This window comes from Chiloscyllium plagiosum, chromosome 38 (assembly GCF_004010195.1).
Source record: "Chiloscyllium plagiosum isolate BGI_BamShark_2017 chromosome 38, ASM401019v2, whole genome shotgun sequence".
NCBI classification, from domain to species: domain Eukaryota; kingdom Metazoa; phylum Chordata; class Chondrichthyes; order Orectolobiformes; family Hemiscylliidae; genus Chiloscyllium; species Chiloscyllium plagiosum.
In genome coordinates, this window is record NC_057747.1 from 6,594,828 (window position 1) to 6,616,229 (window position 21,402).

At 42.8% G+C, this 21,402-nt stretch overlaps 1 protein-coding gene across 2 annotated transcripts in view; it reads left to right on the forward strand.

Moving 5' to 3' along the window:
• The window catches only part of zgc:112285 (uncharacterized protein LOC561476 homolog), a 24,477-nt gene extending 3,690 nt beyond the window's left edge, over positions 1–20,787 (forward strand). The window contains exons 3-7 of one of the 2 annotated variants that reach the window (XM_043678725.1): positions 9,294–9,403; positions 10,607–10,701; positions 15,847–16,127; positions 18,779–18,942; positions 20,534–20,787. In XM_043678725.1, the coding sequence (XP_043534660.1) occupies positions 9,294–9,403; positions 10,607–10,701; positions 15,847–16,127; positions 18,779–18,942; positions 20,534–20,713 (830 nt within the window). In that variant the 3' untranslated portion in view covers positions 20,714–20,787. The remainder of the gene's footprint in view (positions 1–9,293; positions 9,404–10,606; positions 10,702–15,846; positions 16,128–18,778; positions 18,943–20,533) is intronic. The other variant, XM_043678726.1, reaches the window with a different exon arrangement.
• Positions 20,788–21,402: the final 615 nt, after the last annotated feature.

Below are 21,402 nucleotides of genomic sequence, written 5' to 3' on the forward strand. Positions count from 1 at the left end.
TGGATTTGCAGGTAAAACTTTGATGGATGTGGAAGTCTCCTTTAGGGCCTTGGATGGAGGTGTGGGCACAGGTTTTACAGTTCCTGCGATAGCAGGGGAAAGTTCCAGGATGGGAGGGTGGGTCGTAGGGGGGCGTGGACCTGACCAGGTAGTCACGGAGGGAACGGTCTTTGCGGAAGGCGGAGAGTGGTGGGGAGGGAAATATATCCCTGGTGGTGGGGTCTGTTTGGAGGTGGCGGAAATGTCGGCGGATGATTTGGTTTATGCGGAGGTTGGTAGGGTGGAAGGTGAGCACCAGGGGCGTTCTGTCCTTGTTGCGGTTGGAGGGGTTGGGTCTGAGGGCGGAGGTGCGGGATGTGGATGAGATGCGTTGGAGGGCATCTTTAACCACGTGGGAAGGGAAATTGCAGTCTCTAAAGAAGGAGGCCATCTGTGTTCTATGGTGGAACCGCTCCTCCTGGGAGCAGATACGGCGGAGGCGGAGGACTCCAGGAATCCATCAGTTAGTGCTTCCAATGCTAGTATTTCATTCCTTGTGTATGAAGATCAAAGTAATGCACCCCAGATATGATTTCGCAAAAGACTCAGGCAATTGTTGCAAGACTTCTTTGTTTATGTATCCCATTCCCTCATCAGTAAGGAACAACATAAGACTTGCATTGCTCTGAAGAGTCATCTAAAATCGAAACGGTAGCTTTCTCTCTCTCCATGGATGCTGCCTGACCCACCATGATACTTGCATTCTTAATAGCTTGCTGTACCTGTATGCTATCTTTGGTGTGACTTACGAGAACAGCCGTGTGTCCAGCGTCATTCCTAATGAAGGGCTTTTGCCCAAAACATCGATTTTCCTGCTCCTCAGATGCTGCCTGACCTGCTGTGATTTTCCAGCACCACACTCTTGACTCTAACCTCCAGCATCTGCAGTCCTCACTTTTGCCTGTGTGTCCAAGTGTGTCTACTTCCAGAGGTGCAAGCAGTGAATGAGAGTCACTAAGTTCCCACTCAGACTTTCATGTCGAGAATGTTTGACTTTTAGTTTCCTTGCAGTGGGTGGTAGGAAATGAAGCTGTGCATTAATAAGGTCAGATCAGCAGTTAATGAAGCTGACAACAAACTATAATCTCTGTTAATAGGCTTCTCAATTTGGTCTCAACGCCCGGTATCTATTGGAAAATGCAACATTTTGCTCCCGATATTAAAAAAGATCTGTTGCACTTCTCACCCAATTTTCCTAGATTCCTCACCGTAGCCCATACTGTTTACATTACTATAAAATTCCCCCCTGAATGTTCCTCCCTCTGCAATGAAGGGTGTCAGTTCTATATATAGATATCATTTTTGGAAATTGGATTTTAAAGTTGAAGTAGAGTGATTTGGTCAGTTCTGTGAAAACATTATTTAAAAAGGTTAGAAAATCAGTGACCTAAATACATAATTTCTAAGAATCTGACTTAATTCAGTTGCCTTGTGCATCCCTGTGGTGTTAATGGATAAAATGTTTATACTGCTGAGTTTTGGGACAGGCAGAGTAAAGCAGAACAAAGCCATTCGTTTTGCTTTGATTTCAGGGCAGACTTTGGTCAGTTCGGAAGGAAATAAACATATTCAGTTCAGTGGAGCCAGTCACTTCAGCAGTGTTTCCTAGTCCGTGGCATTTCTAAACCGGGAGAGTTTGTACAGAAATCTTCAAATTGTTAGAATTGAGGAAGTTTAGGTCCTCAGAATTGTCACCACAGACTCAGAAAAGAATTGTAGAATTATCACCACAGTTCATGGAAAGGAAACTGGAAAGAGTCAGCTCAGTAGAAACTGAAAAAAATGAAATTGAAGGATAGTTTCTCTGGACTGGAGACTGATACAGATAAAGGGAAATGGGTTGAAACTTTATTTTGCTGTTTATGTTAAGGTCTTTCTAAACTGTGTTTTACATTGCTTGTTTTTTTTTTCCTTTCTGCAATAAACTTGCACTCTGTTGTTAAAGAATATCTGCAGCCTCATGAATATGTTTAATTATGTGACATTAGCTAACTAAAATAAATTTAACATGGGATCTATCAAGCCAGGCTGCATTTTGGGATCTGACTTGTTCAGGACCTCTATCAGCTGGGATCATAACAATTCTTTGTTCAAAATCACTCTGTAATTAAAATTTGCTTTAATACATGGAGCCGCAGTATTCAGTTTGAGCATATTCAGGTGCCCTTTTAATCTCAGCGTACAGTATTATAATTCCATTTCTCCATTAGGAGGCAGCATTTTCTTCGAGCTGTCAAATTATTTGACAAACTGGAAATAAACCAAAATGTAAGTTGTTTTTAATCAGAGATGTACCTTACCAGTTTATTTACAATTAGTTAGCATCAACTATGTGTTTTTATGTGATCACTCCAGTTCTGTCGAGCTCTTAAGCACAAAACAATATACAAAATTTTAGAAATTGTAAAGTGTCAGTATTTCAAAGTTGGCGCAAAATAGGGTTAAGCAAATCATTGAAGTTGACTCCTGCTTTATCAATTTATCTTAAAATACGTATGAACAGTTATATTTGCTGAGCCAAGGTAGTGGGTTAGGGAATGGGGGAGTCACACGTGTGGGTAGCGGCTGGAAGTGGAGTAATGGGGGGGTTAGGGATGAAGAGGTTTGGGAATGAGGGCAAGGTAGAAGTGGAGGGTTGAGGTTTGGAGGGATTTGATGGCAGAAGTTTTGAAAAGCGATTTCTGATGGTACTCTGTGAGTTCAATGTGGTGTTGCTCCCAGATACCATTTTTCTTCAAAGTAAGACAAATTATGATGGAAAGTGTTACATTTATATAGCGCTGCTCACCATCTGAAGATGTCCTTGAATGTTTTAAAAATCATCTAGCATTAACTAAAGTAAGAGATGCTGCTAGTGCAGCAGTAAAGGGAGAGGCTGTAGTGATTCATGAATAAACATAGATAAAGATAGCCCTAGCTGTAAACAAAGTTAAAAATCACACAACACCAGGTTATAGTCCAACAGGTTTATTTCAAAGCACTGCTTCTTCATCAGGTAGTTGTGAAGCAGGGTCATAAGACACAAAATTTATAGCAAATGATTACAGTGTCATGGAGCTGTAATGATATATTAAACCTGTTGGACTATAACCTGGTGTTGTGTGGTTTTTAACTTTGTCCACCCCAGTCTAACATTGGCACCTCCAAATCAATCCTAGCTGTAAAGAAATACTGAGAAGAAGCAACACAAACTAACAGGTACAATTACAAATGGCTGCAGGAAATTAGGAAATTGAGAATTTACATTCACAATTATTTGAAGGTTGCAGGACAGATTGAGAAGGCTGTTTTAAAAACACACACACAGAGTACTTTCACTTTATAGAGACATAGTGTACAAAAGCAAAGAGATTTACTTAGGTACTGTGTGCAATTCTCCCTGCTTCAGGAATGATGTTGTGAAACTTGAATGGGTTCAGAAAAGATGCAGCCAGGGTCGGAGGGTTTGAGCTATAGAGAAAGGCTGAGTAGGCTCGGGCAGTTTTCCCTGGAACGTCAGAGGCTAAGGGGTGACCTTATAGAGGTTTATAAAATCATGTGGGGCATGGATAGGATAAATAGACAAGGTATTTTCCCCACAATGGGGGAGTCCAAAACTAGAGGGCATAGGTTTAAGGTGAGAGGGAAAGATTTAAAATATTTAAGGGGCAACTTCTTTCACACAGAGGGTGGTGCATGTATGGAATGAACTGCCAGAGGAAGTGGTGGAGGCTAGTACAATTACAGCTTTTAAAAGGCAGCTGGGTGGGTATATGAATAGGAAGGGTTTAGAGGGATATGGGCCAAATGCTGACAAATGGGACTAGATTTATTTAGGATATCTAGTCGGCATGGATGGGTTTGACTGAAGGGTCTGTTTCCATGCTGTACATCTGTATGACTCTATGATAGTACCAGAATTGAGAGACTTCAGTTATATGGAGAGACTTGAGATGCTAGGATTGATTTATTTTAGAGCAGAGAGGGTGGTGATGGATTTAACTGATGTGTAAATAATTATGAAGGGTTTTAGTCTAATAGATAGACCGAAGAAATAGAAGCAGGAGTAGGCTCCATGGAGCTCCTGCCCGAAAAGTCAATTTTCCTGCTCCTCGGATGCTGCCTGACCTGCTGTGCTTTTCCAGCACCACTCTAATCTTGACTCTGATCTCCAGCATCTGTAGTCCTCACTTTCACTGAGAAACAGAGTAGACCATTCGGCCTCTTGGGCTTCCACCACTATTCAATAGGATCATAGCTGATCTGACATCCCTCACATCTACTTTCCTTTATGTTGCCTGTAACACTTGATTCCGCAAATCATCAAGCATTTACCAATCTCAAACTGAAATATATACAAGGACTCTGTCCTGACAGCTCTCTGAAGCAAGGAGTTCCAAAGACTCACAACCCCTGAGAGAAGAGGGAGGAATTGGGAGAGATAGGGAGATACTGTTGCCACTGGCAACAGAGATGATAAACCTTAGGATACAGATTTAAGATAATTGGCAAAAGCACCAGAGGAAAAAGATTAAGAAAGGTCTTTTCATGTCATTATAATTTGAAGAGCTGCTTCAAGCTGATTCAATAGGAGCTTTCAAACAAGAATTAAACAAACACTTTAAGAGGAAACGTATGTAGGGCAAGGAAATGAAATTAATTTGATAGATCTTTCAAAGAGCCAGTGCAGGCTTGATGGGCCGAATGGCCTTCTGATGTGCTGTACAATTCAATGATCTATTATCGATAAGTTATTGCAGATTCTGCCAATGGACAAATGGAGGGGATTGTGGAACACCACTCTACAATTGTCCATGATAACAATAACTTAATAGCCTCTTGTGGTTGAATTAATTTAAAAAAAGGTTTGTTCACTGTAGTTACTTGGACGCAAAAGAAGAAATATTGAGTAGAATTTGTAGCACAACCCTGGTGTGAGACAGTTATCACGATCTAGTCTGCTACAACCAGCTCAATGAAAAGCTCCGAAACGACAGGCGAGCCCCAGGTGGACAGAGGAAGTGCTTCAATGATACCCTCAAGGCCTCACTGGGGAAGTGTGGCATTTGCACAGACACCCGGGAATCTCTGGCCAAGGACCATCCAAAGTGGAGGAGGAGCATCCGGGAAGTGGAAACCAGGTGAAAATACTGAAAGGAGCACGGTACCACACCAACACCTCACCCACTCCTTCTCATGACCACCACCTGCCCCAAGTGTAACAAAGCCTGATGTAGCCACATTGGTCATTACAGCCACCAATGGAGTCACCCTGAGAATGGAAGAGAGTCATCCTTGTCTGCGAGGGACCACCGATGATGATGACAATAAAATGTATGTTGATAGCAAACTACTCTTTTCAATAAGTAGCAATGTAGAATTATGCACAATAGCCACTGCACTGGCCATTTCCTCACAATTTTCAAAGCTTTTGAGTTCATTCTGCTTTCTGAATATCGAAGAATTACCATAATTATCTGCACCTGCTGGTCTGGGAGAACTATTATCACGGGACTTGACATGGGATTATTCTAATAAGCTGAAGAGATGCTTTACCCCACTGTCCTTTTAATGATGGATTGGATGCCAGAGGTAATGATTTGAATAAAATCAACAGTTTTGAACTTGCAGCATTGCTTTCACAAACAGAAACAGTACAGAGTCTTTAAATAAAAAGAACAGATTGAGGTCACCCTCACCACCTATGCGGCAGAAGAACATTTATGTTGATCCTCAATTATTTTGTTTTCTATTCAGATTATTTTCTTCAAGGATGGAGAGGATCTATTAGCCATTTTGAATCCTGCCTAATAAGTGTTCCCCTTAGCAGAGAGTGAACAGAAAACCCCCTTCAATCCCTTTGCAATGGCTGCACCACCAGTATCTCTCACATGAAGATGTCTGCTCAATTTACCAATGAATGCCTGTAACAGCCCAACTGTTACAGCCCAGGATTTAACTCCAGTCATCTTCTGGGCTCAGATTAAACCCTCATCAAAAAGCAATGCCCTTCCTGATATCACTCTAAGCCCTGCACCCTAAAGTCCTTGTGCACACACTCAGCCAGGTGATTGAAAATCTCTTACTCCAGTGATAGGGCTGCAAAGTGGGACTAGCTGGATAGCTCTTTTGGTAGCCAGTACAGAGATAATGGGCCGATTGGTCTCCTTCTATCCTGTAAAATTCTTTGGTTCTATGATTCCGTCTCCAACCATTCCTCCCTCTTCTTCACCACGGATTCTATTTGAAGGAACTGTTTCTTCAGATTTCTTTTCCATTAACAGAAGAATTGCAAAGGAAGTAATCAATTAACAGGACAGAGGATGTTGTTTTTGTATATAAGTACATAAGATATAGACAGATTGTTGAACAGAGAGACCTTGGAGTGCAGGTTCATAGTTCCTTGAAAGTGAAGTTTCAGGTAGACAAGATAGTGAAGAAGGCGTTTGTTATGGGACTAGATTTATTTAGGATATCTGTTCAGCATGGACAAATTGGACTGAAGGGTCTGTTTCTGTGCTGTACAGCTCTATGACTCTAGTCCTACTCTCTGCTGCCTGTACATTAACTAATCATCCCTCTATGACCCTTATCTTGTGTTTTAATATTTTGAATAACATATTATGAAATGAACGTAAGAAATAGGAGCTGCCTGTCTTTTAGAGACGTTGTCCATCATTTCATCTTCTCTCTAATAATTTTTCTTTGCTAATATTAATCAACTGTTTCCTCATTCTTATTAGTCCCTGGATTATCTATTGTGTTCACTATGTGAAGAACAAATACAAATCATTTGTTTCATCTCTGCCATATTCCCATTCCTCAAGATTTCTATCTCTGCCTCCAAGGAACATTGGCTACTCCCCTCCTTTTTTATGCACTTGTAAAGGCTCATACAATCTCTTTTTGTAATCTTGGCTAGTTTATTCTCATATTCTCCAATTTCCCCTCGTTGTCAATTTTTTGTGGCAATTTACATCAATACAATTTGACACAGACGCAAGCCAATGACATTCCAAAAAGGGTACCTAGGATGAAAGATTTCAAATGTGTGGAGAGACTGGAGAAGATGGGTCATAGAGTCATAGAGATATACAACATGTAAAGAGACCCCTTAGTCAACCTCTTCCATGCCAACCATATATCCTAACCTAATATCATCTCATTTACCAGCACTTGGTTCATATCCCTCTAAACCCTTCCTATTCATATACCCATCCAAATAGATTTTAAATGTTGCAATTGTACCAGCCTCCACCACTTCCTCTGGCAGCTCATTCCATACACGCACCACCCTCTGCATGAAAACGTTGCCCTGTAGGTCCCTTTTAGTAACATGCAGAGTAGTGTCTTTTTAAAATATTATTGCAGTAACATCAAGGGTCTGTCCATATGTTGACCCAGCTGCCTCATGGTCATTCCTATTATTTTCTCTCAGGTTTGCCTTGTTAGCAGACCAACTGTAAAGGTAGGGAAAGTCGGGAACAATTGGTCATGCCAGTTACCAGTTTTATGCGTGAGCAACAAGGGGAGTGACTCTTCATCCTTCCTCCATGAGGATAACCTGCTTGAGCTTTCACAAAATTGCATTAGTTACCAAACCATTGGAATATTTACCATGCAATCCCTCACTCTCGTCCCACAAATACCAATAATAATATTCAAGAGAGAATTCGACAAATACTTAAAGAGAAAAAAGTAACAGGCAAGAGCAGGGTTTTGGGATAATTGGATAGCGTATCAAAGGTATGGTGAACCAAATGCTGTATCATTCTATGGTTCAATGATCAGGGTCAATTTGCAAATGTTTACTTATGAGTGCAGCCCATAAAACCGTCTTCTCATCAACAGTGACTCTCAACTACATTCCACCAGTTGCAAAAGGCTGAGGTGTGCCTCAAGATATTGGCCTCATTGATCTTTCTGAGAAAGTTTTAATAGTTACTTCACAACATAATGTTACCTCAAACACATTACCCAGGCTACGGTGACAGAAGAGGATATTCTATCACTGGAAGGGTTCAAAAGAAGGAAGAGATGTTGGTACATAAAGCTGACAAAGCTGCGAGATCAGATGAGATGCTTCCAAGGATATTGAAGGGAGTGAGATTGGAAATTACAGGTGCATGAACCATAATCTTCCAGTCTTCCCTGGACTCAGCGAGGTGCAAGAAGACTGGAGAATTGCAAGCCTTATGGCCTTGTTCAATAAAGGTTGTAAAGATAAGCACAGCAATTAAAGGCTATGAGAACCCAAGAAATAAGAGCAGGAGTGGCTATTTTTAAGTCTGCCTGCACCGCTCAACAAGATCATGGTTATTCTGCCCCAGATATCAACTCCTCTTTTGTCTACTTAGCCTGGTCCTCAACTCCCTGATATTTCAAAAAGTTAGTTGCCTCCTTTTTAAAGACTTTCAGTGATCTAGCCTCTCTGGGGTTAGAGAATCTCAGACTCTCTGCGGAGGTGACATTCTTTCACATCTCCCCTCATTGTGTAACTATGTCCCCTAGTCCCAGATTCCCTCCCTAGTGGAAACATCTTCTCAACCTGTCAAGCCCCCTCAGGATGTTGTATGTTTCAATAAGGCCACCCCACATTCTTTGACCAGTCAATGGTGAGAAAACAATTACCCAGGATAGAATTAGTAGTGGCAAGAAAAAAGCTGAGTTGATTAGGAAGAGTCAGCCTGCGCTACGAAAGGAGAAATTATGCTTGACTAATTTGCTTAAGTTTTTGAAGAGGTAACTGAAAGATAATACTGTTGATGGAGTCTACATGGATTTTCAGAAAGCAAGTGCTACACAGTAAGAGGGAGAGAGTTTCTAGTCAGCCATCCTGCAAAAGGCAATGGCAAACCAGTGCGGTACATTCCTTATGTGGCCTTCTCCCCATGCACATTCTCCCCTTGTCTGCTTGGGTTTCCATCTGGTGCTCTGGTTTCCTCCTGCTGTCCATAGATGTGCATGTTAGGTGGATTGGCCTGCCTAAATTACCCATGGTGTCCAGGGATGTGTAGGCTAGGTGGGTTAGCGATGGGAAATGCTGGGATAGGGTAGGGAATTTGGTCTGAATGGGATGCTCTTTGGAAAAGTGGTATGGACATGATGGGCAGAATGGCTTGCTTACACACTGTAGTGATTCTCTGATATGGACTAAGCCAATGGACCCTCAGAAATGAGAATGGGAGAAAAGATGGCAGGTACGTAGAGTGTGAGACAATCTGTGATATTTTGAGAGCAGTCCATGTTGATATTTGTATTTATTGGGTTTTCAGACTGGCCAAAGGACTGTGGTGTACCCCAGTTCACGCCGAATATAGCTGGGAGGATCGTATCGGGGAATGAGGCACAGCCACATTCCTGGCCATGGCAGGTCTCTTTACAGGTAAACAGTGAATGGGGAACACTGATACACTACGATGTATTGGTCTGGTATCTGCTGTGAGAGCATATTCTGAAATTAGCCAGCACCATGGTCAGATCATCAGTCCTATGTCAGCTCTCTGAGGAAATGTCTTGGGTTTTGAGAAACCCAAAAGTCAGAGTAGAGAAAGAGCACAAGGGATAGGGTGGAGGGCAGGACAGAAGGTTTCACAGTAAAGAGACAGAAAGTGTATATCAGGTGAGGTATGAATGGCTGGGTTAGCCTCCATGTAAAGGTAAAATGAAGGAATAGGAAAGAATCAAGGAAAGCCCGAATCAGTGATAACGAGAAATGGAAAGAGATGAGGCCATGGTCTAAAATTGGTGAACTCAGGTTTGAGCCCAGAAGGTTTCTCTCGAAGGCTAAGTTGTTCCATAAGTTTGCATTCAGCTTCATTGGAACTCTATAGCAGACCGAGGACAGGAAGGTCAGAGTGAGAGCAAAGTGGAGAATTAAAGTGACGAGTGACCGGAAGCTCAGAATATGAAAATGACAGAGCTGCAGATGCTGCAGACCTGAAATAAAGAAACCCCAGAAGGTGCTGGAGATACTCTGCCCAACTGGAAGCATCTGTGGAAAGAAAAGGAGAGTAAACCTTTCGAGTCCAATAGGACTCCTGTTCAGAGCGAAGAAGAAGAAGTTATAATGGATTCAAAACATTAACTCTGTTTGTCTTTGCACCACTGCTGCTCAGTTTGTCCAGCATTTCCAGTTATTATTTAAGCTCAGAGTAATGAGTGCAGAGTGACTGGAGTGGGGTCGCTGAGTCCCATATCCAAATCTTCGAGGATCCTAAGGGGAGACGATAGCCTAGTGGTCTTATTGCTGGGTTATTAACCCAGGTTAATGTTCTGGGGTCTTGGGTTTGAATCCTCCCACAGCTGATGGTAGAATTTGAGTTCAGCAAGAATCTGGAATCTAAAAATGACCATGATGATTGCTGGGGAAAATCCATCTGCTTCACTAATGTCCTTTAGGGATGGCAACTGCCATCCTTACTTGGTCTGGACTACATGTGACTCCATGCCCACACAGTGTGGTTGCCTCTTAACTACCCTCTGGGATGAGCAAGTAAATGCTGGCCTAGCCAGCGATGCCTTCATCCTGTGAATAAAAAATGTTATTTGCAAGACTTTAGATTAACTAGTCTTCTCTTGTTGCTAGGTGCGCTCCAGGGGGAGTAGGTCCTACAAACATGTTTGTGGTGGAACTCTCATTCACAAACACTGGGTTCTGACGGCAGCACATTGCTTTCAAAAGTAAGTGAGCAAAGGCGTGAGGCACGACGGGCTGAATCTTAAGGCTTTTTTGGCTAAGTGCGGGTTGTGTTGAGTCTCTTCAAGGGATCGTTAATGCGAGGCACAGAAAGATTTCTCACCAAATTTACTAAACTTGTTTCATTAACTACCCCCTCCGCCCATGGCATCTCTCAGGTCTGATTTAGGCCCCATCTTACCAATTGCCCTGCCCCAGAACAACTCACTACTCCTCAGATATCTAGCAAAAGACCAGCATCCCTTCAGCCTGCGCCATCTTTAATAGGTCATTGTGCACCCAGACAAATATTGGCAATTCAGTATAGCCACTCATCGGCAATGTAACAGCACAGAAACTGCAAAACCAGAATGCCCAAGGCGCATAACCGGCATGGCTGGTACTCTCTTACACATGCAACCACATTCTCTCACCGTAATCACTGTTTAACCACTCGGCCACACAGGTTACCTGTCCTTAGCTGCATCCTGTCCAAACACCTTCTCTGGGTCACCATTGTTCGCAATGCCCATTGAAGACCCACAGGTTGTCACTGTCCAGGAGGGGAACATCACAGATGATCACATAACCAGACAAATACCAGCACAAACATCAGCTTTGAGACTTGTATCCATCGAAGTGACACTGACACTACCCATCCTACATTCGCTTTCACGCTTTATTTGGATTAGTGCAGTGTGCCTGTGTTAATGTTCCAGTAAACCTATAGACAATGGTTGACACAATTGAAAGCACTAGCTTTCAGAGTGCCGCTCAGGTGGTTGTGGACAACCATACCAACTGATGAAGGAGCGGCGCTCTGAAAGCTAGTGCTTCCAATTAAACCTGTTGGACTATAACCTGCTGTTGTGTGATTTGTAACTCTGTACACCCCAGCCCAACACTGGCATCTCCAAATCATGACACAATTGGTAATGGCAAAGTGACTGGATCACTTTAATGTTGGTTGTGTCTAACCATTAGCATACAATCACATGACGGGGCCTAATAGGGGCCTGTGTGCTGTACTCTATGGCAAGATTTGTCATCAAATCAGACAAGAAGATCAATGAAGCCCGTCACAATGTCAGGGGCATCTAGTTACCAATTAAAGGGCTTATTGCTTGATGGCCCAACTAATCTCATTAATATTCGGTTTTCTACCTTACCAAGCTCACCAAGTAAGCTAGAAGTCAAGACAGCTCAAAACGAGAGCAGGTACCTGGCAGATTCAGCTTGCCACTTGCTCTGAAGGACCTCCGTGTTGGTTTTCACTAAATTGCGTCCCTAAAGCACGATCCACAGGCACCAGTTGTATGTACCCCTTGTCCACAGTCATAAAATCATAGTCATAGAGGTGTACAGCATAGAAACAGACTCTTCAGTCCAACTCGTGCATGCCAAATAGATATCCCAAATTAATTTAGTCCCATTTGGCAGCATTTGGCCCAAATCCTTCTAAACACTTCCTATTCATATACTCATCCAGATAAGTTTTAAATGTGAAACTATACCAGCCTCTAGCACTTTGCCTGAGAGTTCATTCAATGCACTCACCACCTTCTGTGTGAAAAAATTGCCCCTTAGGTCCCTTTTAAATTATTCCCCTCTCACCTTAAACATACGGCATCTAGTGTTGGACACCCCTACCCTGGGGAAAAGATCCTTGTCATTCATCTTATCTTTGGTGTTCATGATTTAATAAACCTCAATAATGTCACCCCTCAGCCTCCAATGTTCTAGGGATTATAGCCCTTGTCATTGCCATGTGGCATTTGCCCACCCTGGGGATGAAGAAGGCGCACTGCCAACGCAGGCTCCATATGTTCTGAGACACTGTGATAGAACGCTGCTGGATGCAGGAGTGGGACCTGAGGGTTGCAGAAATGGGACCTATCTTCTCCCAGTGACTGCGGATGACTGCTACTTTGAAAATCGATATGCGACTTTTTAGGGAGCGAAGGGTGACCTATGTGCCATCTGAGTCATTCCCACAGTATTATTACTGTGACTGATGCCACTGGTGAGGTCAGTGCTGCAGCCTGGGCAGTAGGATTCAGGAACATAGTTGGCTTTGCTAAGATGCAGGGTTCCAGCGACTGTACACACATTGCACTGAGAGGGCCACAGCACAATGCTGCAGAATTCAGCAATAGAAAGGGGGTTCCATTCCATTAAGATTTAGGTGATCTGCGATCATCATCACCACCTACTGAAAGTGTATGCCCGATAACCTGGCAGCCACCATGGTTCCTACAGCTTGGAGCGCTCTCGTGTACTTGCTGCATTTGAAGGCCTATGAGCCTTGCAAGGCGGTTTACTGGAGACAAGGGCTACTATTTGTGACCATGGCTCAAGATTCCATTCCAGAAGAGCACAGGTTTAATGCCACTCATGCTTCAACCGGGGGTTGCTGAAGACAAAGTCCCACCTGATTGGACGAGTCTGAGGGCAGGTTGGATGGTGAGTGACTTGGAGAGAACCTGCAGATGATGGTCTCCCAATGTATTTACTGCTGTTGTCCTTCTAGATGGTAGAGGTCATGGGTTTGGAAGATTATCTTAAGGGGACTTGGTAAATTTCTTCAGTCCTTTTTGTGGATTGTACACACGGCTGCTATTGAACACCAGTGTTGGAGGGAGTAGTGCCAATCAAGCAAGCTGCTTTGTCCTGGATGGTGTTAAACGTCTTCAGTGTTGTTGGAGCTGAACTTATCCAGGCTTTTCATCTTACACTCATCCAGACAAAGGGAAGGTGGAGGCCTAACATCATATCACTAGACCAGTAATCCAGTCCTAGGTTGCTATTCTGGGAAAATGGGTTCAAATCTCACCACAGCAGAATCTGGAATTACAAGGAGGAAAGAAAATCTAAACTTAACCAACAATTGTCATCAAATCCCATCTGGCTCACTATTGTCCTTTATGGAAATAAATCTATTGTCCTTCTCTGTGTGGCCTACAGCGACATGATTGATTCTTAACTGCGCAAGCCACTCAGATGTAACAGACCACCTAGCGTTGACCTAGGCATAGGAAATGACAACTTAAACCTAGCCCGATCAACTCTGCAAAGTCCAGACAAATTTGCGGGCTAGTGCCAAAATTGGGAGAGCTGTCCCACAGCCTAGTCAGGCAGGAGCCTGAACATAGTCATACTCAAAGAATTATATCTCAAAGACAATATCCCAGATATTACCGTCACCATCGCTGGGAGTGTCCTGACCAACCAGCAGGTGGCAGCTCACTGGTATTCAGCTCACCACCGCCATCTCCAGGGCAATTGGAATTGGACAATAAATGCTGGCCTAGTTTGTGATAATCATGCCAGGAATTATTTTTTTAAAATGCAACAATGCCAAATTTCAAATGATCACAATAATTTCTGTGTTAGGAGCAATGGGTGCTGACTGGTTGGCAAGTTAACCCCAGGAGTCAGGAACCAAAGACTCCCCATACTCCTGGTCAATTATACAAGACTCGAACATATTCCTTTTGTTTTCAGAGAGACAGTCCCTCAGTGTGAATATGTGTCACGTTCTGCAAGCAGCTTACAAAAGAACTTAAAAACTAGGTGCAGGAGTTGGCAATTCAGCCCCTCAAGCCTGCGCCACCATTTGATATGATCGTGACTCACCTCATCTTGGCCTCAACTCCACTTTCCTACCCACTTTCCATAAACCTTCAACCCATTATTCATTAGAAATGTCTATCTCCTCCTTAAAGTTACTCAGTATCGCTACACTCTGGGTGACCCCTTATCCCAGAAGGGAAAGCATCCTGTCCACGTCTCCTTTGTCAATCCCCTTGAGCATCTTATACCTCACAAAGATCTGTTCTTATTCTTCTCGACTCCAAAGAGTTGTGAGCTTAAACTGCTGAATTTCTCTTCACAAGACAAATCCCTCATGTCTGGAATCTAGTTAACCGCATCTGAACTGCCTCCAATACAACCACACTCCTTCTCAAATAAAGAGACTAAAATTACATACAATAATCCAGGTGCAGTCTCACTAAAGCCTTGTACAGGTTATGAGTTTGTTAGTGCAGCTTTTAATGCAGTTGGGGTTGTTCAGCAAGTGCTGCCCATTTGCAGAATCACATCTAGCAGTAGCTGGTTTGTTTGGGAATTTACAAGCACAGGGTTGGTTGAATACAGTCAGTACTTTGCTTACTACAAATAGCCAAGGACCACCATCACTATCATCCTCAGAGCTGACAATACCTCCAACTTCGGCGTCATCGGCAAATTTTGAAATTGGGCTCCATGCCCCTGAATCTAGGTCATTAATAAAGATTAAGAAAAGCAGTGACCCTAATACTGATCCCCGTTCATCACTGGTCATTACTTCCCTATCACTTTTGTGTTTATGCTACTACACTGCCTTTCATTCCATGTGATCTAACTTTGTTGACATACCTGTCATGTGGCACTTTCTCAAATGGCTTTAAAAACCCATGTGTCATATCAACCACATTACCTTCATCAATTCTTTGTAACTTCACTAAAAATCATAAACACAGTGTACCCTTAATAAACCATGCTGATATTTCTTAATTAATCAATATTTGTCCACTGGCCTTTAATTTTGTCCCAAATTGCTCTATTGTTCTAATGTCTCCACACCATTGGCCACTTTGAAAAGGGGAGAAGATGCAGTGATGACAACAGGCATTCATTCCACTCCCATTTGACGACATGTGAGAGTTTCCATCCCTGGTGAAGCTGGAAGATGCCACAATTGCTTCAGAAAGGATGCCCCATTGGGATTTACCTGGATATTTACACTCACAGGTTCAGTGCCATAGTGCATGAGGCTTGTGTGGTCCTTTCAATTTCAGTGCCTCACACCTTATATTGTGGGGGTAGAGGCTGGTCGCATTAAGTCTGGGGATGTTGGGTAGGACTGCATATCTGTCTTACATTGCCTTAAAAGCTCAATGTTGAAAAATGTCCTTTGGTACTCCAACATCTGCAGTCCTCACTTTCTCCTCCTTAAAAGATCAATGCTCAAGTGTAGCAGACAAAGCATCAGATGGTGATGGCCTGATCAATGCTCAAATTCCTCCATTCATGTTTATGATTACACTATAATTCAGCGAGGCTGACATTAAACCACTTTTCTAATCTTAACCCATGAAACTTTCTAGAGGCAAAGCAGAAGATGCTGGGAATTGGCGTATTGTACTCGGTAAGCACAACCTGAACTGGACTGAACGGACAGAGAAGATCTACCGTGTGAAAAGAATCTACAAACATGAACACTATCGCTACCCACTCCTCAATGAAATTGATGATGATATTGCTATGGTCAGATCAGCAGTAGACATTCCACAGACCAACTATGTCCGATATGCCTGCATACCTGAGACTGCCAGGCAACTGCGTCCTGGGCATTTGTGCTGGACCACAGGCTGGGGTGCCACCAGAGGTAAGGGAGCAACCTAAGGAAGCAGGATTGAATGGAAATTAGTGTTCTGACACCCATTATTACCCAAACCCAATCCTGGAGGGGTTCTGGTTTTCAAAAGGAAGCTGGATCGTTAAAGATGTTTAAATAAGTACATGAATAAGAAATGTTCTGAGGGATATGGGCCAAATGGAGAAAGGTGGGACTAGTTTAGTTTGGGATGAAAGTCGGCATGGACTGGTTGGACCAAAAGGACTGTTTCCATGCTGTATGACTCTGTGACTCTATTATCAGCAAAGAGAAAACAATGCAGGGTTAGGGGAAAGAGCAGGGCAATGGAACTCACTGATTTGCTTTTACAGGGTGCTAGGACAGGCACAATGGCACAAATTGCTTCCTTCCGTGCTGAAACTAATCTATGATTTCATTCTGTTCTTTATGGTCCAGTTACCCTATGGTCTCCAGGAACTGGGTTGGTAGTCTTTGAGGGGAATTTCATTGAACTTGTCTTCCCTGAGTGGATCTAAGTTGTCATTTTTCTGTAGCTTGTCTGACTGTCTCAGGGGATAAGGTGACCAGTTGGAGTTGGGAGACAGGAGTGCTAACATTGTAATATGACAGGTCTGGCCAGGCTTGTTTGGATCACTTGTTTGTCTTTTCTGGTCCTTTTCTTTCATTTGGATGAAGATCCCTCTGAAAGGGAAAATACTCTGCCAAAGGCTAAACATTCACCTGCTATCTTGAGGTCCTCCAAAGCTAATATAAATATTTGCCGCACGTTATCTTTGACAGTTATTGTTTCCTTTAACATTTGCTTCCCAATGCAAAGTGGCACTTCTCGCGTTGTTTTGCAAATAAACAAAATGATAGGGCAACTTCCACAGGGCAAGGCTCATTCACCCAATCAATGGGCTGAGAAACCAAACCACGATGCATGAGGTTTGGACTGCATTAGACTCCAGGGGAACCATGGTCACAGCATCACAGGAGGAGGACTGACCATGTAGCTGACTATTCTCACCCACTCTATGAAGGTTCCACTATCACTACACCACGAGAGCCCTACTCCTCTATTTATTGTACTTGAAGACAATTAATTCCCACAAGCGGTTTCTTGTAATCTTAACCATGATAATAATGTCAATCTGTTTAATACCCTCAAATTCAGACCTTGTATACAGATGCTCAGTGTGTGGTGACAATGCTGTAGTAGTAATGTCAATGGATCAATAAACCAGAGCCCACATTAATGCTCTGGGAACATAGGATCAAATAATCTGGTAGAAAATATGCAGGGTTCTGTAGAACAGTGGTAATATCTCTACTTTTCAGCCGGTCTGCCTGGTTTCAAATTCCACCCGCCACCAGATACGTGTCAAAACATCACTGAACAGGTTGATTCAAAATTCAAGGTGTCTGTTCAGTACACCACTTGCTGAACATCTGGCATATCAGTGGCCCACTATTTCCTGCTTTCTCAGTGCCAGTGTCTGGAAAACTGACTGGAAACTGCTGAATCCTCAGCAAGTTAAGCAGCATCTGTGGGCGGCACGGTGGCACAGTGGTTAGCACTGCTGCCTCACACCGCCAGAGACCCGGGTTCAATTCCCGCCTCAGGCAAGTGTCTGTGTGGAGTTTGCACATTCTCCCCGTGTCTGCGTGGGTTTCCTCCGGGTGCTCCGGTTTCCTCCCATAGTGAATTGGCCATGCTAAATTGCCCGTAGTGTTAGGTAAGGGGTAAATGTAGGGGGTATGGGTGGGTTGCGCTTCGGTGGGGTGGTGTGGACTTGTTGTTCCACACTGTAAGTAATCTAATCTAATCAGGGGAGAGAGGAAGAAAGGGTTAACTGTTCAGATTGATATCCCTTGGGCAGAACAAGATTGATGTCTCAAATGAACAAGGTCTGGCAAAGATGAGTGAGAAAAAGAAAAAGAGAGACATGTGATAATTTAGAGAACTGGATAAGATTAACTGACAGAGTGATTAAGAAAACAGCAAAATCTTCTTGTGTTACATGTCCTGCTGTTTTAAACCCTATTGTTATTTGCAAAGAAAGTTAAGATACTTGCTCTTTTTAAAGCTGCTTTCAAGACAGTCCAATGTCCTAGTCAATTAAATGTATTTTTGAAGAAAAACCAAAAGAACTGCAGATGCTGTAAATGAGAAACAAAAATAGAAATATACAAGTATTTTTGAAGTACGTTCAGTGATGTAATAATGTAAGACAGACCACAACCAATGTGTACAAAGCAAGTTCCCATAAACAAAACAATAGTTTATTTTACGATGCTGATTGAAGAGCAAATATTGGCCATCACCCTGGGGAAACCTCTCCTGTTCTTCAAATTAGTGCCATTGGAGCTTTTATGTGAATGTGAGGGAGCAGCTGGGACCTTACGTTAACATCTTGCCCAAAAGAAGGCATCTATGTTGAAGCCTGCAATGGAATATTGGGCTATAATTAGCACTGAGGTTTCTGGAGCGGGAGCTCATAATTATCTGACTCAAAATCTCCAACCAGGCTACAGTTAGATATATATTCATACCACAGCAGGCCTAAGCTAAAATAATATGCAGAGTGATAAACCAAGCCACTTCAGATGTTAGCAGGAGCAAGGGATTGGACCAACGAAATAACATGGAACTCTGTCTTTTTTTTCTTTTACAACAGGACAAAAGGAAAACATCATATTATCTGAAGTTCTGAATCAAGCCAGGCTGCCAATCATTGATCATCAAACTTGCAAAATGAAAAAATTCTGGGGGGACCGAGTGAGGAACACGATGATCTGTGCCGGTTACAAAGATAAAGAGGGACCACCAGCTGCTTGCCAGGTAACTGGAAGGAAATAGGTTTGATTTTAGCACTCACCGCCCTCCTCCCTCATTTCACATCTCATGTCAGACAACTTGAGGATTAGTTTTGTAGTTTCACACGACAGGTTACATTCCAGATTCCATCTCATCGCTGAGTAAATGTCTCACCTGAAATTGCTGAGTCCAGGAAGACTCTCTTGAATCTGCTGATTGATTAGCTTTGGAGGAGACAGAGAAAGTGTGGGTAGATTCAGCACTTCAAGGAATTGAAAATCATTCAATATGTTTATTCACGATGGTGTGTCGCTGGATCACTGTTTAATGATGTGTCACTGGCACTTACAGTTTAATAGTGAATCACTGCGAATCACTGTTTAATAGTGTCACTGGGACACCCTGTTTAATGACATGTCACTGGGATTCAATGTGTTTAATGGTATGTCACTGGGGTTCCCTGTTTAATGGTGTCTCACTGGGATTCACTGTTTTTAATGGTGTGTCACTGGGACTCACTGTGCTTAATGGTGTCTCACTGGGATTCACTGTGTTTAATGGAGTCTCACTGGGAGTCACTGTGTTTAATGGTATGTCACTGGGACTCACTGTGCTTAATGGTGTGTCACTGGGTCTCACTGTTTAATGGTGTCCTACTGAGACTCACTGAGTTTCAAAGTGTGTCACTGGGATTCACTGTATTTAGTGGTATGTCACTGAGACTCACTGTGCTTAATGGTATCTCACTGGGATTCACTGTGTTTAATGGTGTCTCACTGGGATTCACTGTTTAATGGTGTCTCACTGGGATTCACTGTGTTTAATGATGTGTCACTGGGATTCATTGTGTTTAATGGTGTCTCACTGGGATTCACTGTGTTTAATGATGTGTCACTGGGATTCACTGTGTTTAATGGTATGTCACTGGGACTCACTGTGCTTAATGGTGTCTCACTGGGATTCACTGTTTAATGGTGTCTCACTGGGATTCACTGTTTAATGGTGTCTCACTGGGATTCACTGTTTAATGGTGTCTCACTGGGATTCACTGTTTAATGGTGTCTCACTGGGATTCACTGTTTAATGGTGTCTCACTGGGATTCACTGTTTAATGGTGTCTCACTGGGATTCACTGTTTAATGGTGTCTCACTGGGATTCACTGTTTAATGGTGTCTCACTGGGATTCACTGTTTAATGGTGTCTCACTGGGATTCACTGTTTAATGGTGTCTCACTGGGATTCACTGTTTAATGGTGTCTCACTGGGATTCACTGTTTAATGGTGTCTCACTGGGATTCACTGTTTAATGGTGTCTCACTGGGATTCACTGTTTAATGGTGTCTCACTGGGATTCACTGTTTAATGGTGTCTCACTGGGATTCACTGTGTTTAATGGTGTCTCACTGGGATTCACTGTGTTTAATGATGTGTCACTGGGATTCACTGTGTTTAATGGCGTCTCACTGGGATTCACTGTGTTTAATGGTGTCTCACTGGGATTCACTGTGTTTAATGGTGTGTCACTGGGATTCACTGTTTAATGCAGTGACACTGGGAACCACTGTATCTAATGGTGTATTAGTGAGGTTCAGTGCATGTTATCCTGTGTTTCAGGGGGATTCTGGTGGTCCTCTTCTCTGTCAGCTTGATTCGCACAAGTGGGAAGTCCATGGGGTGGTCAGTTTCGGACCTATTGGTTGCACAGTTGAGAACAAGCCGAGCGTCTTTACCAGAACGACTGCCTATCTCCCTTGGATTGAGAAAACAAGGATTCGGGACTATTTCTTTGACTAAAGCCAAGGCTGTCTGCACCATCGCTTCAGTTTAGGCAAACAAGGAGTGTTGTAAAGTATTAATTACTATAGAAATTAAAGTTTTGAAAGAAAAATGTACTGTTTGTGTTGATTCAAACTGCTGCAGCACCAATTTCTATGTACTTATTTGAATGTTCAATGGAAGTGAATATCACATTTTTTTTCAAAAAGAGAAAGGCAAGAGATTTAGCAGGAGAGAGAAATAACTTCTAGCACTTTTTCTATCCTCAAGAATCCTCAAAGTGTTGACAGCCAATGAACTATTTCTAATGTATCAAGACTGTGGGAAAGGAGGAAACATTTTTAAGTAATCTGAAAAAGATTAACAAATGAACAAGGTGCTTAGCAAAACAAAGGGAATCAATGGAAAATTCTGCAAGGTCCAGCAATAGCGTTCAGAGATAGAGGGCACAACATCAAGAGGTCACATACAGAGAGAAGGAACAATGTTCAGAGAATGTGTGGAGAAAATTGTGTAATGTCTAAAGACATTATCCAGAGTACAAGGCACAATGTCTAGACACAGCATCTGAGAGAGATGTACAAAGTCTACAGGCAGTGTCCAGAGAGAGATAGAGAGATGCACAGTGTCCAGACAGAGAGGGAACAATATCCTGGGGCCATACCCAGACATGTGGCATAGTGGTAATATCACTGGTTTAGTAATTG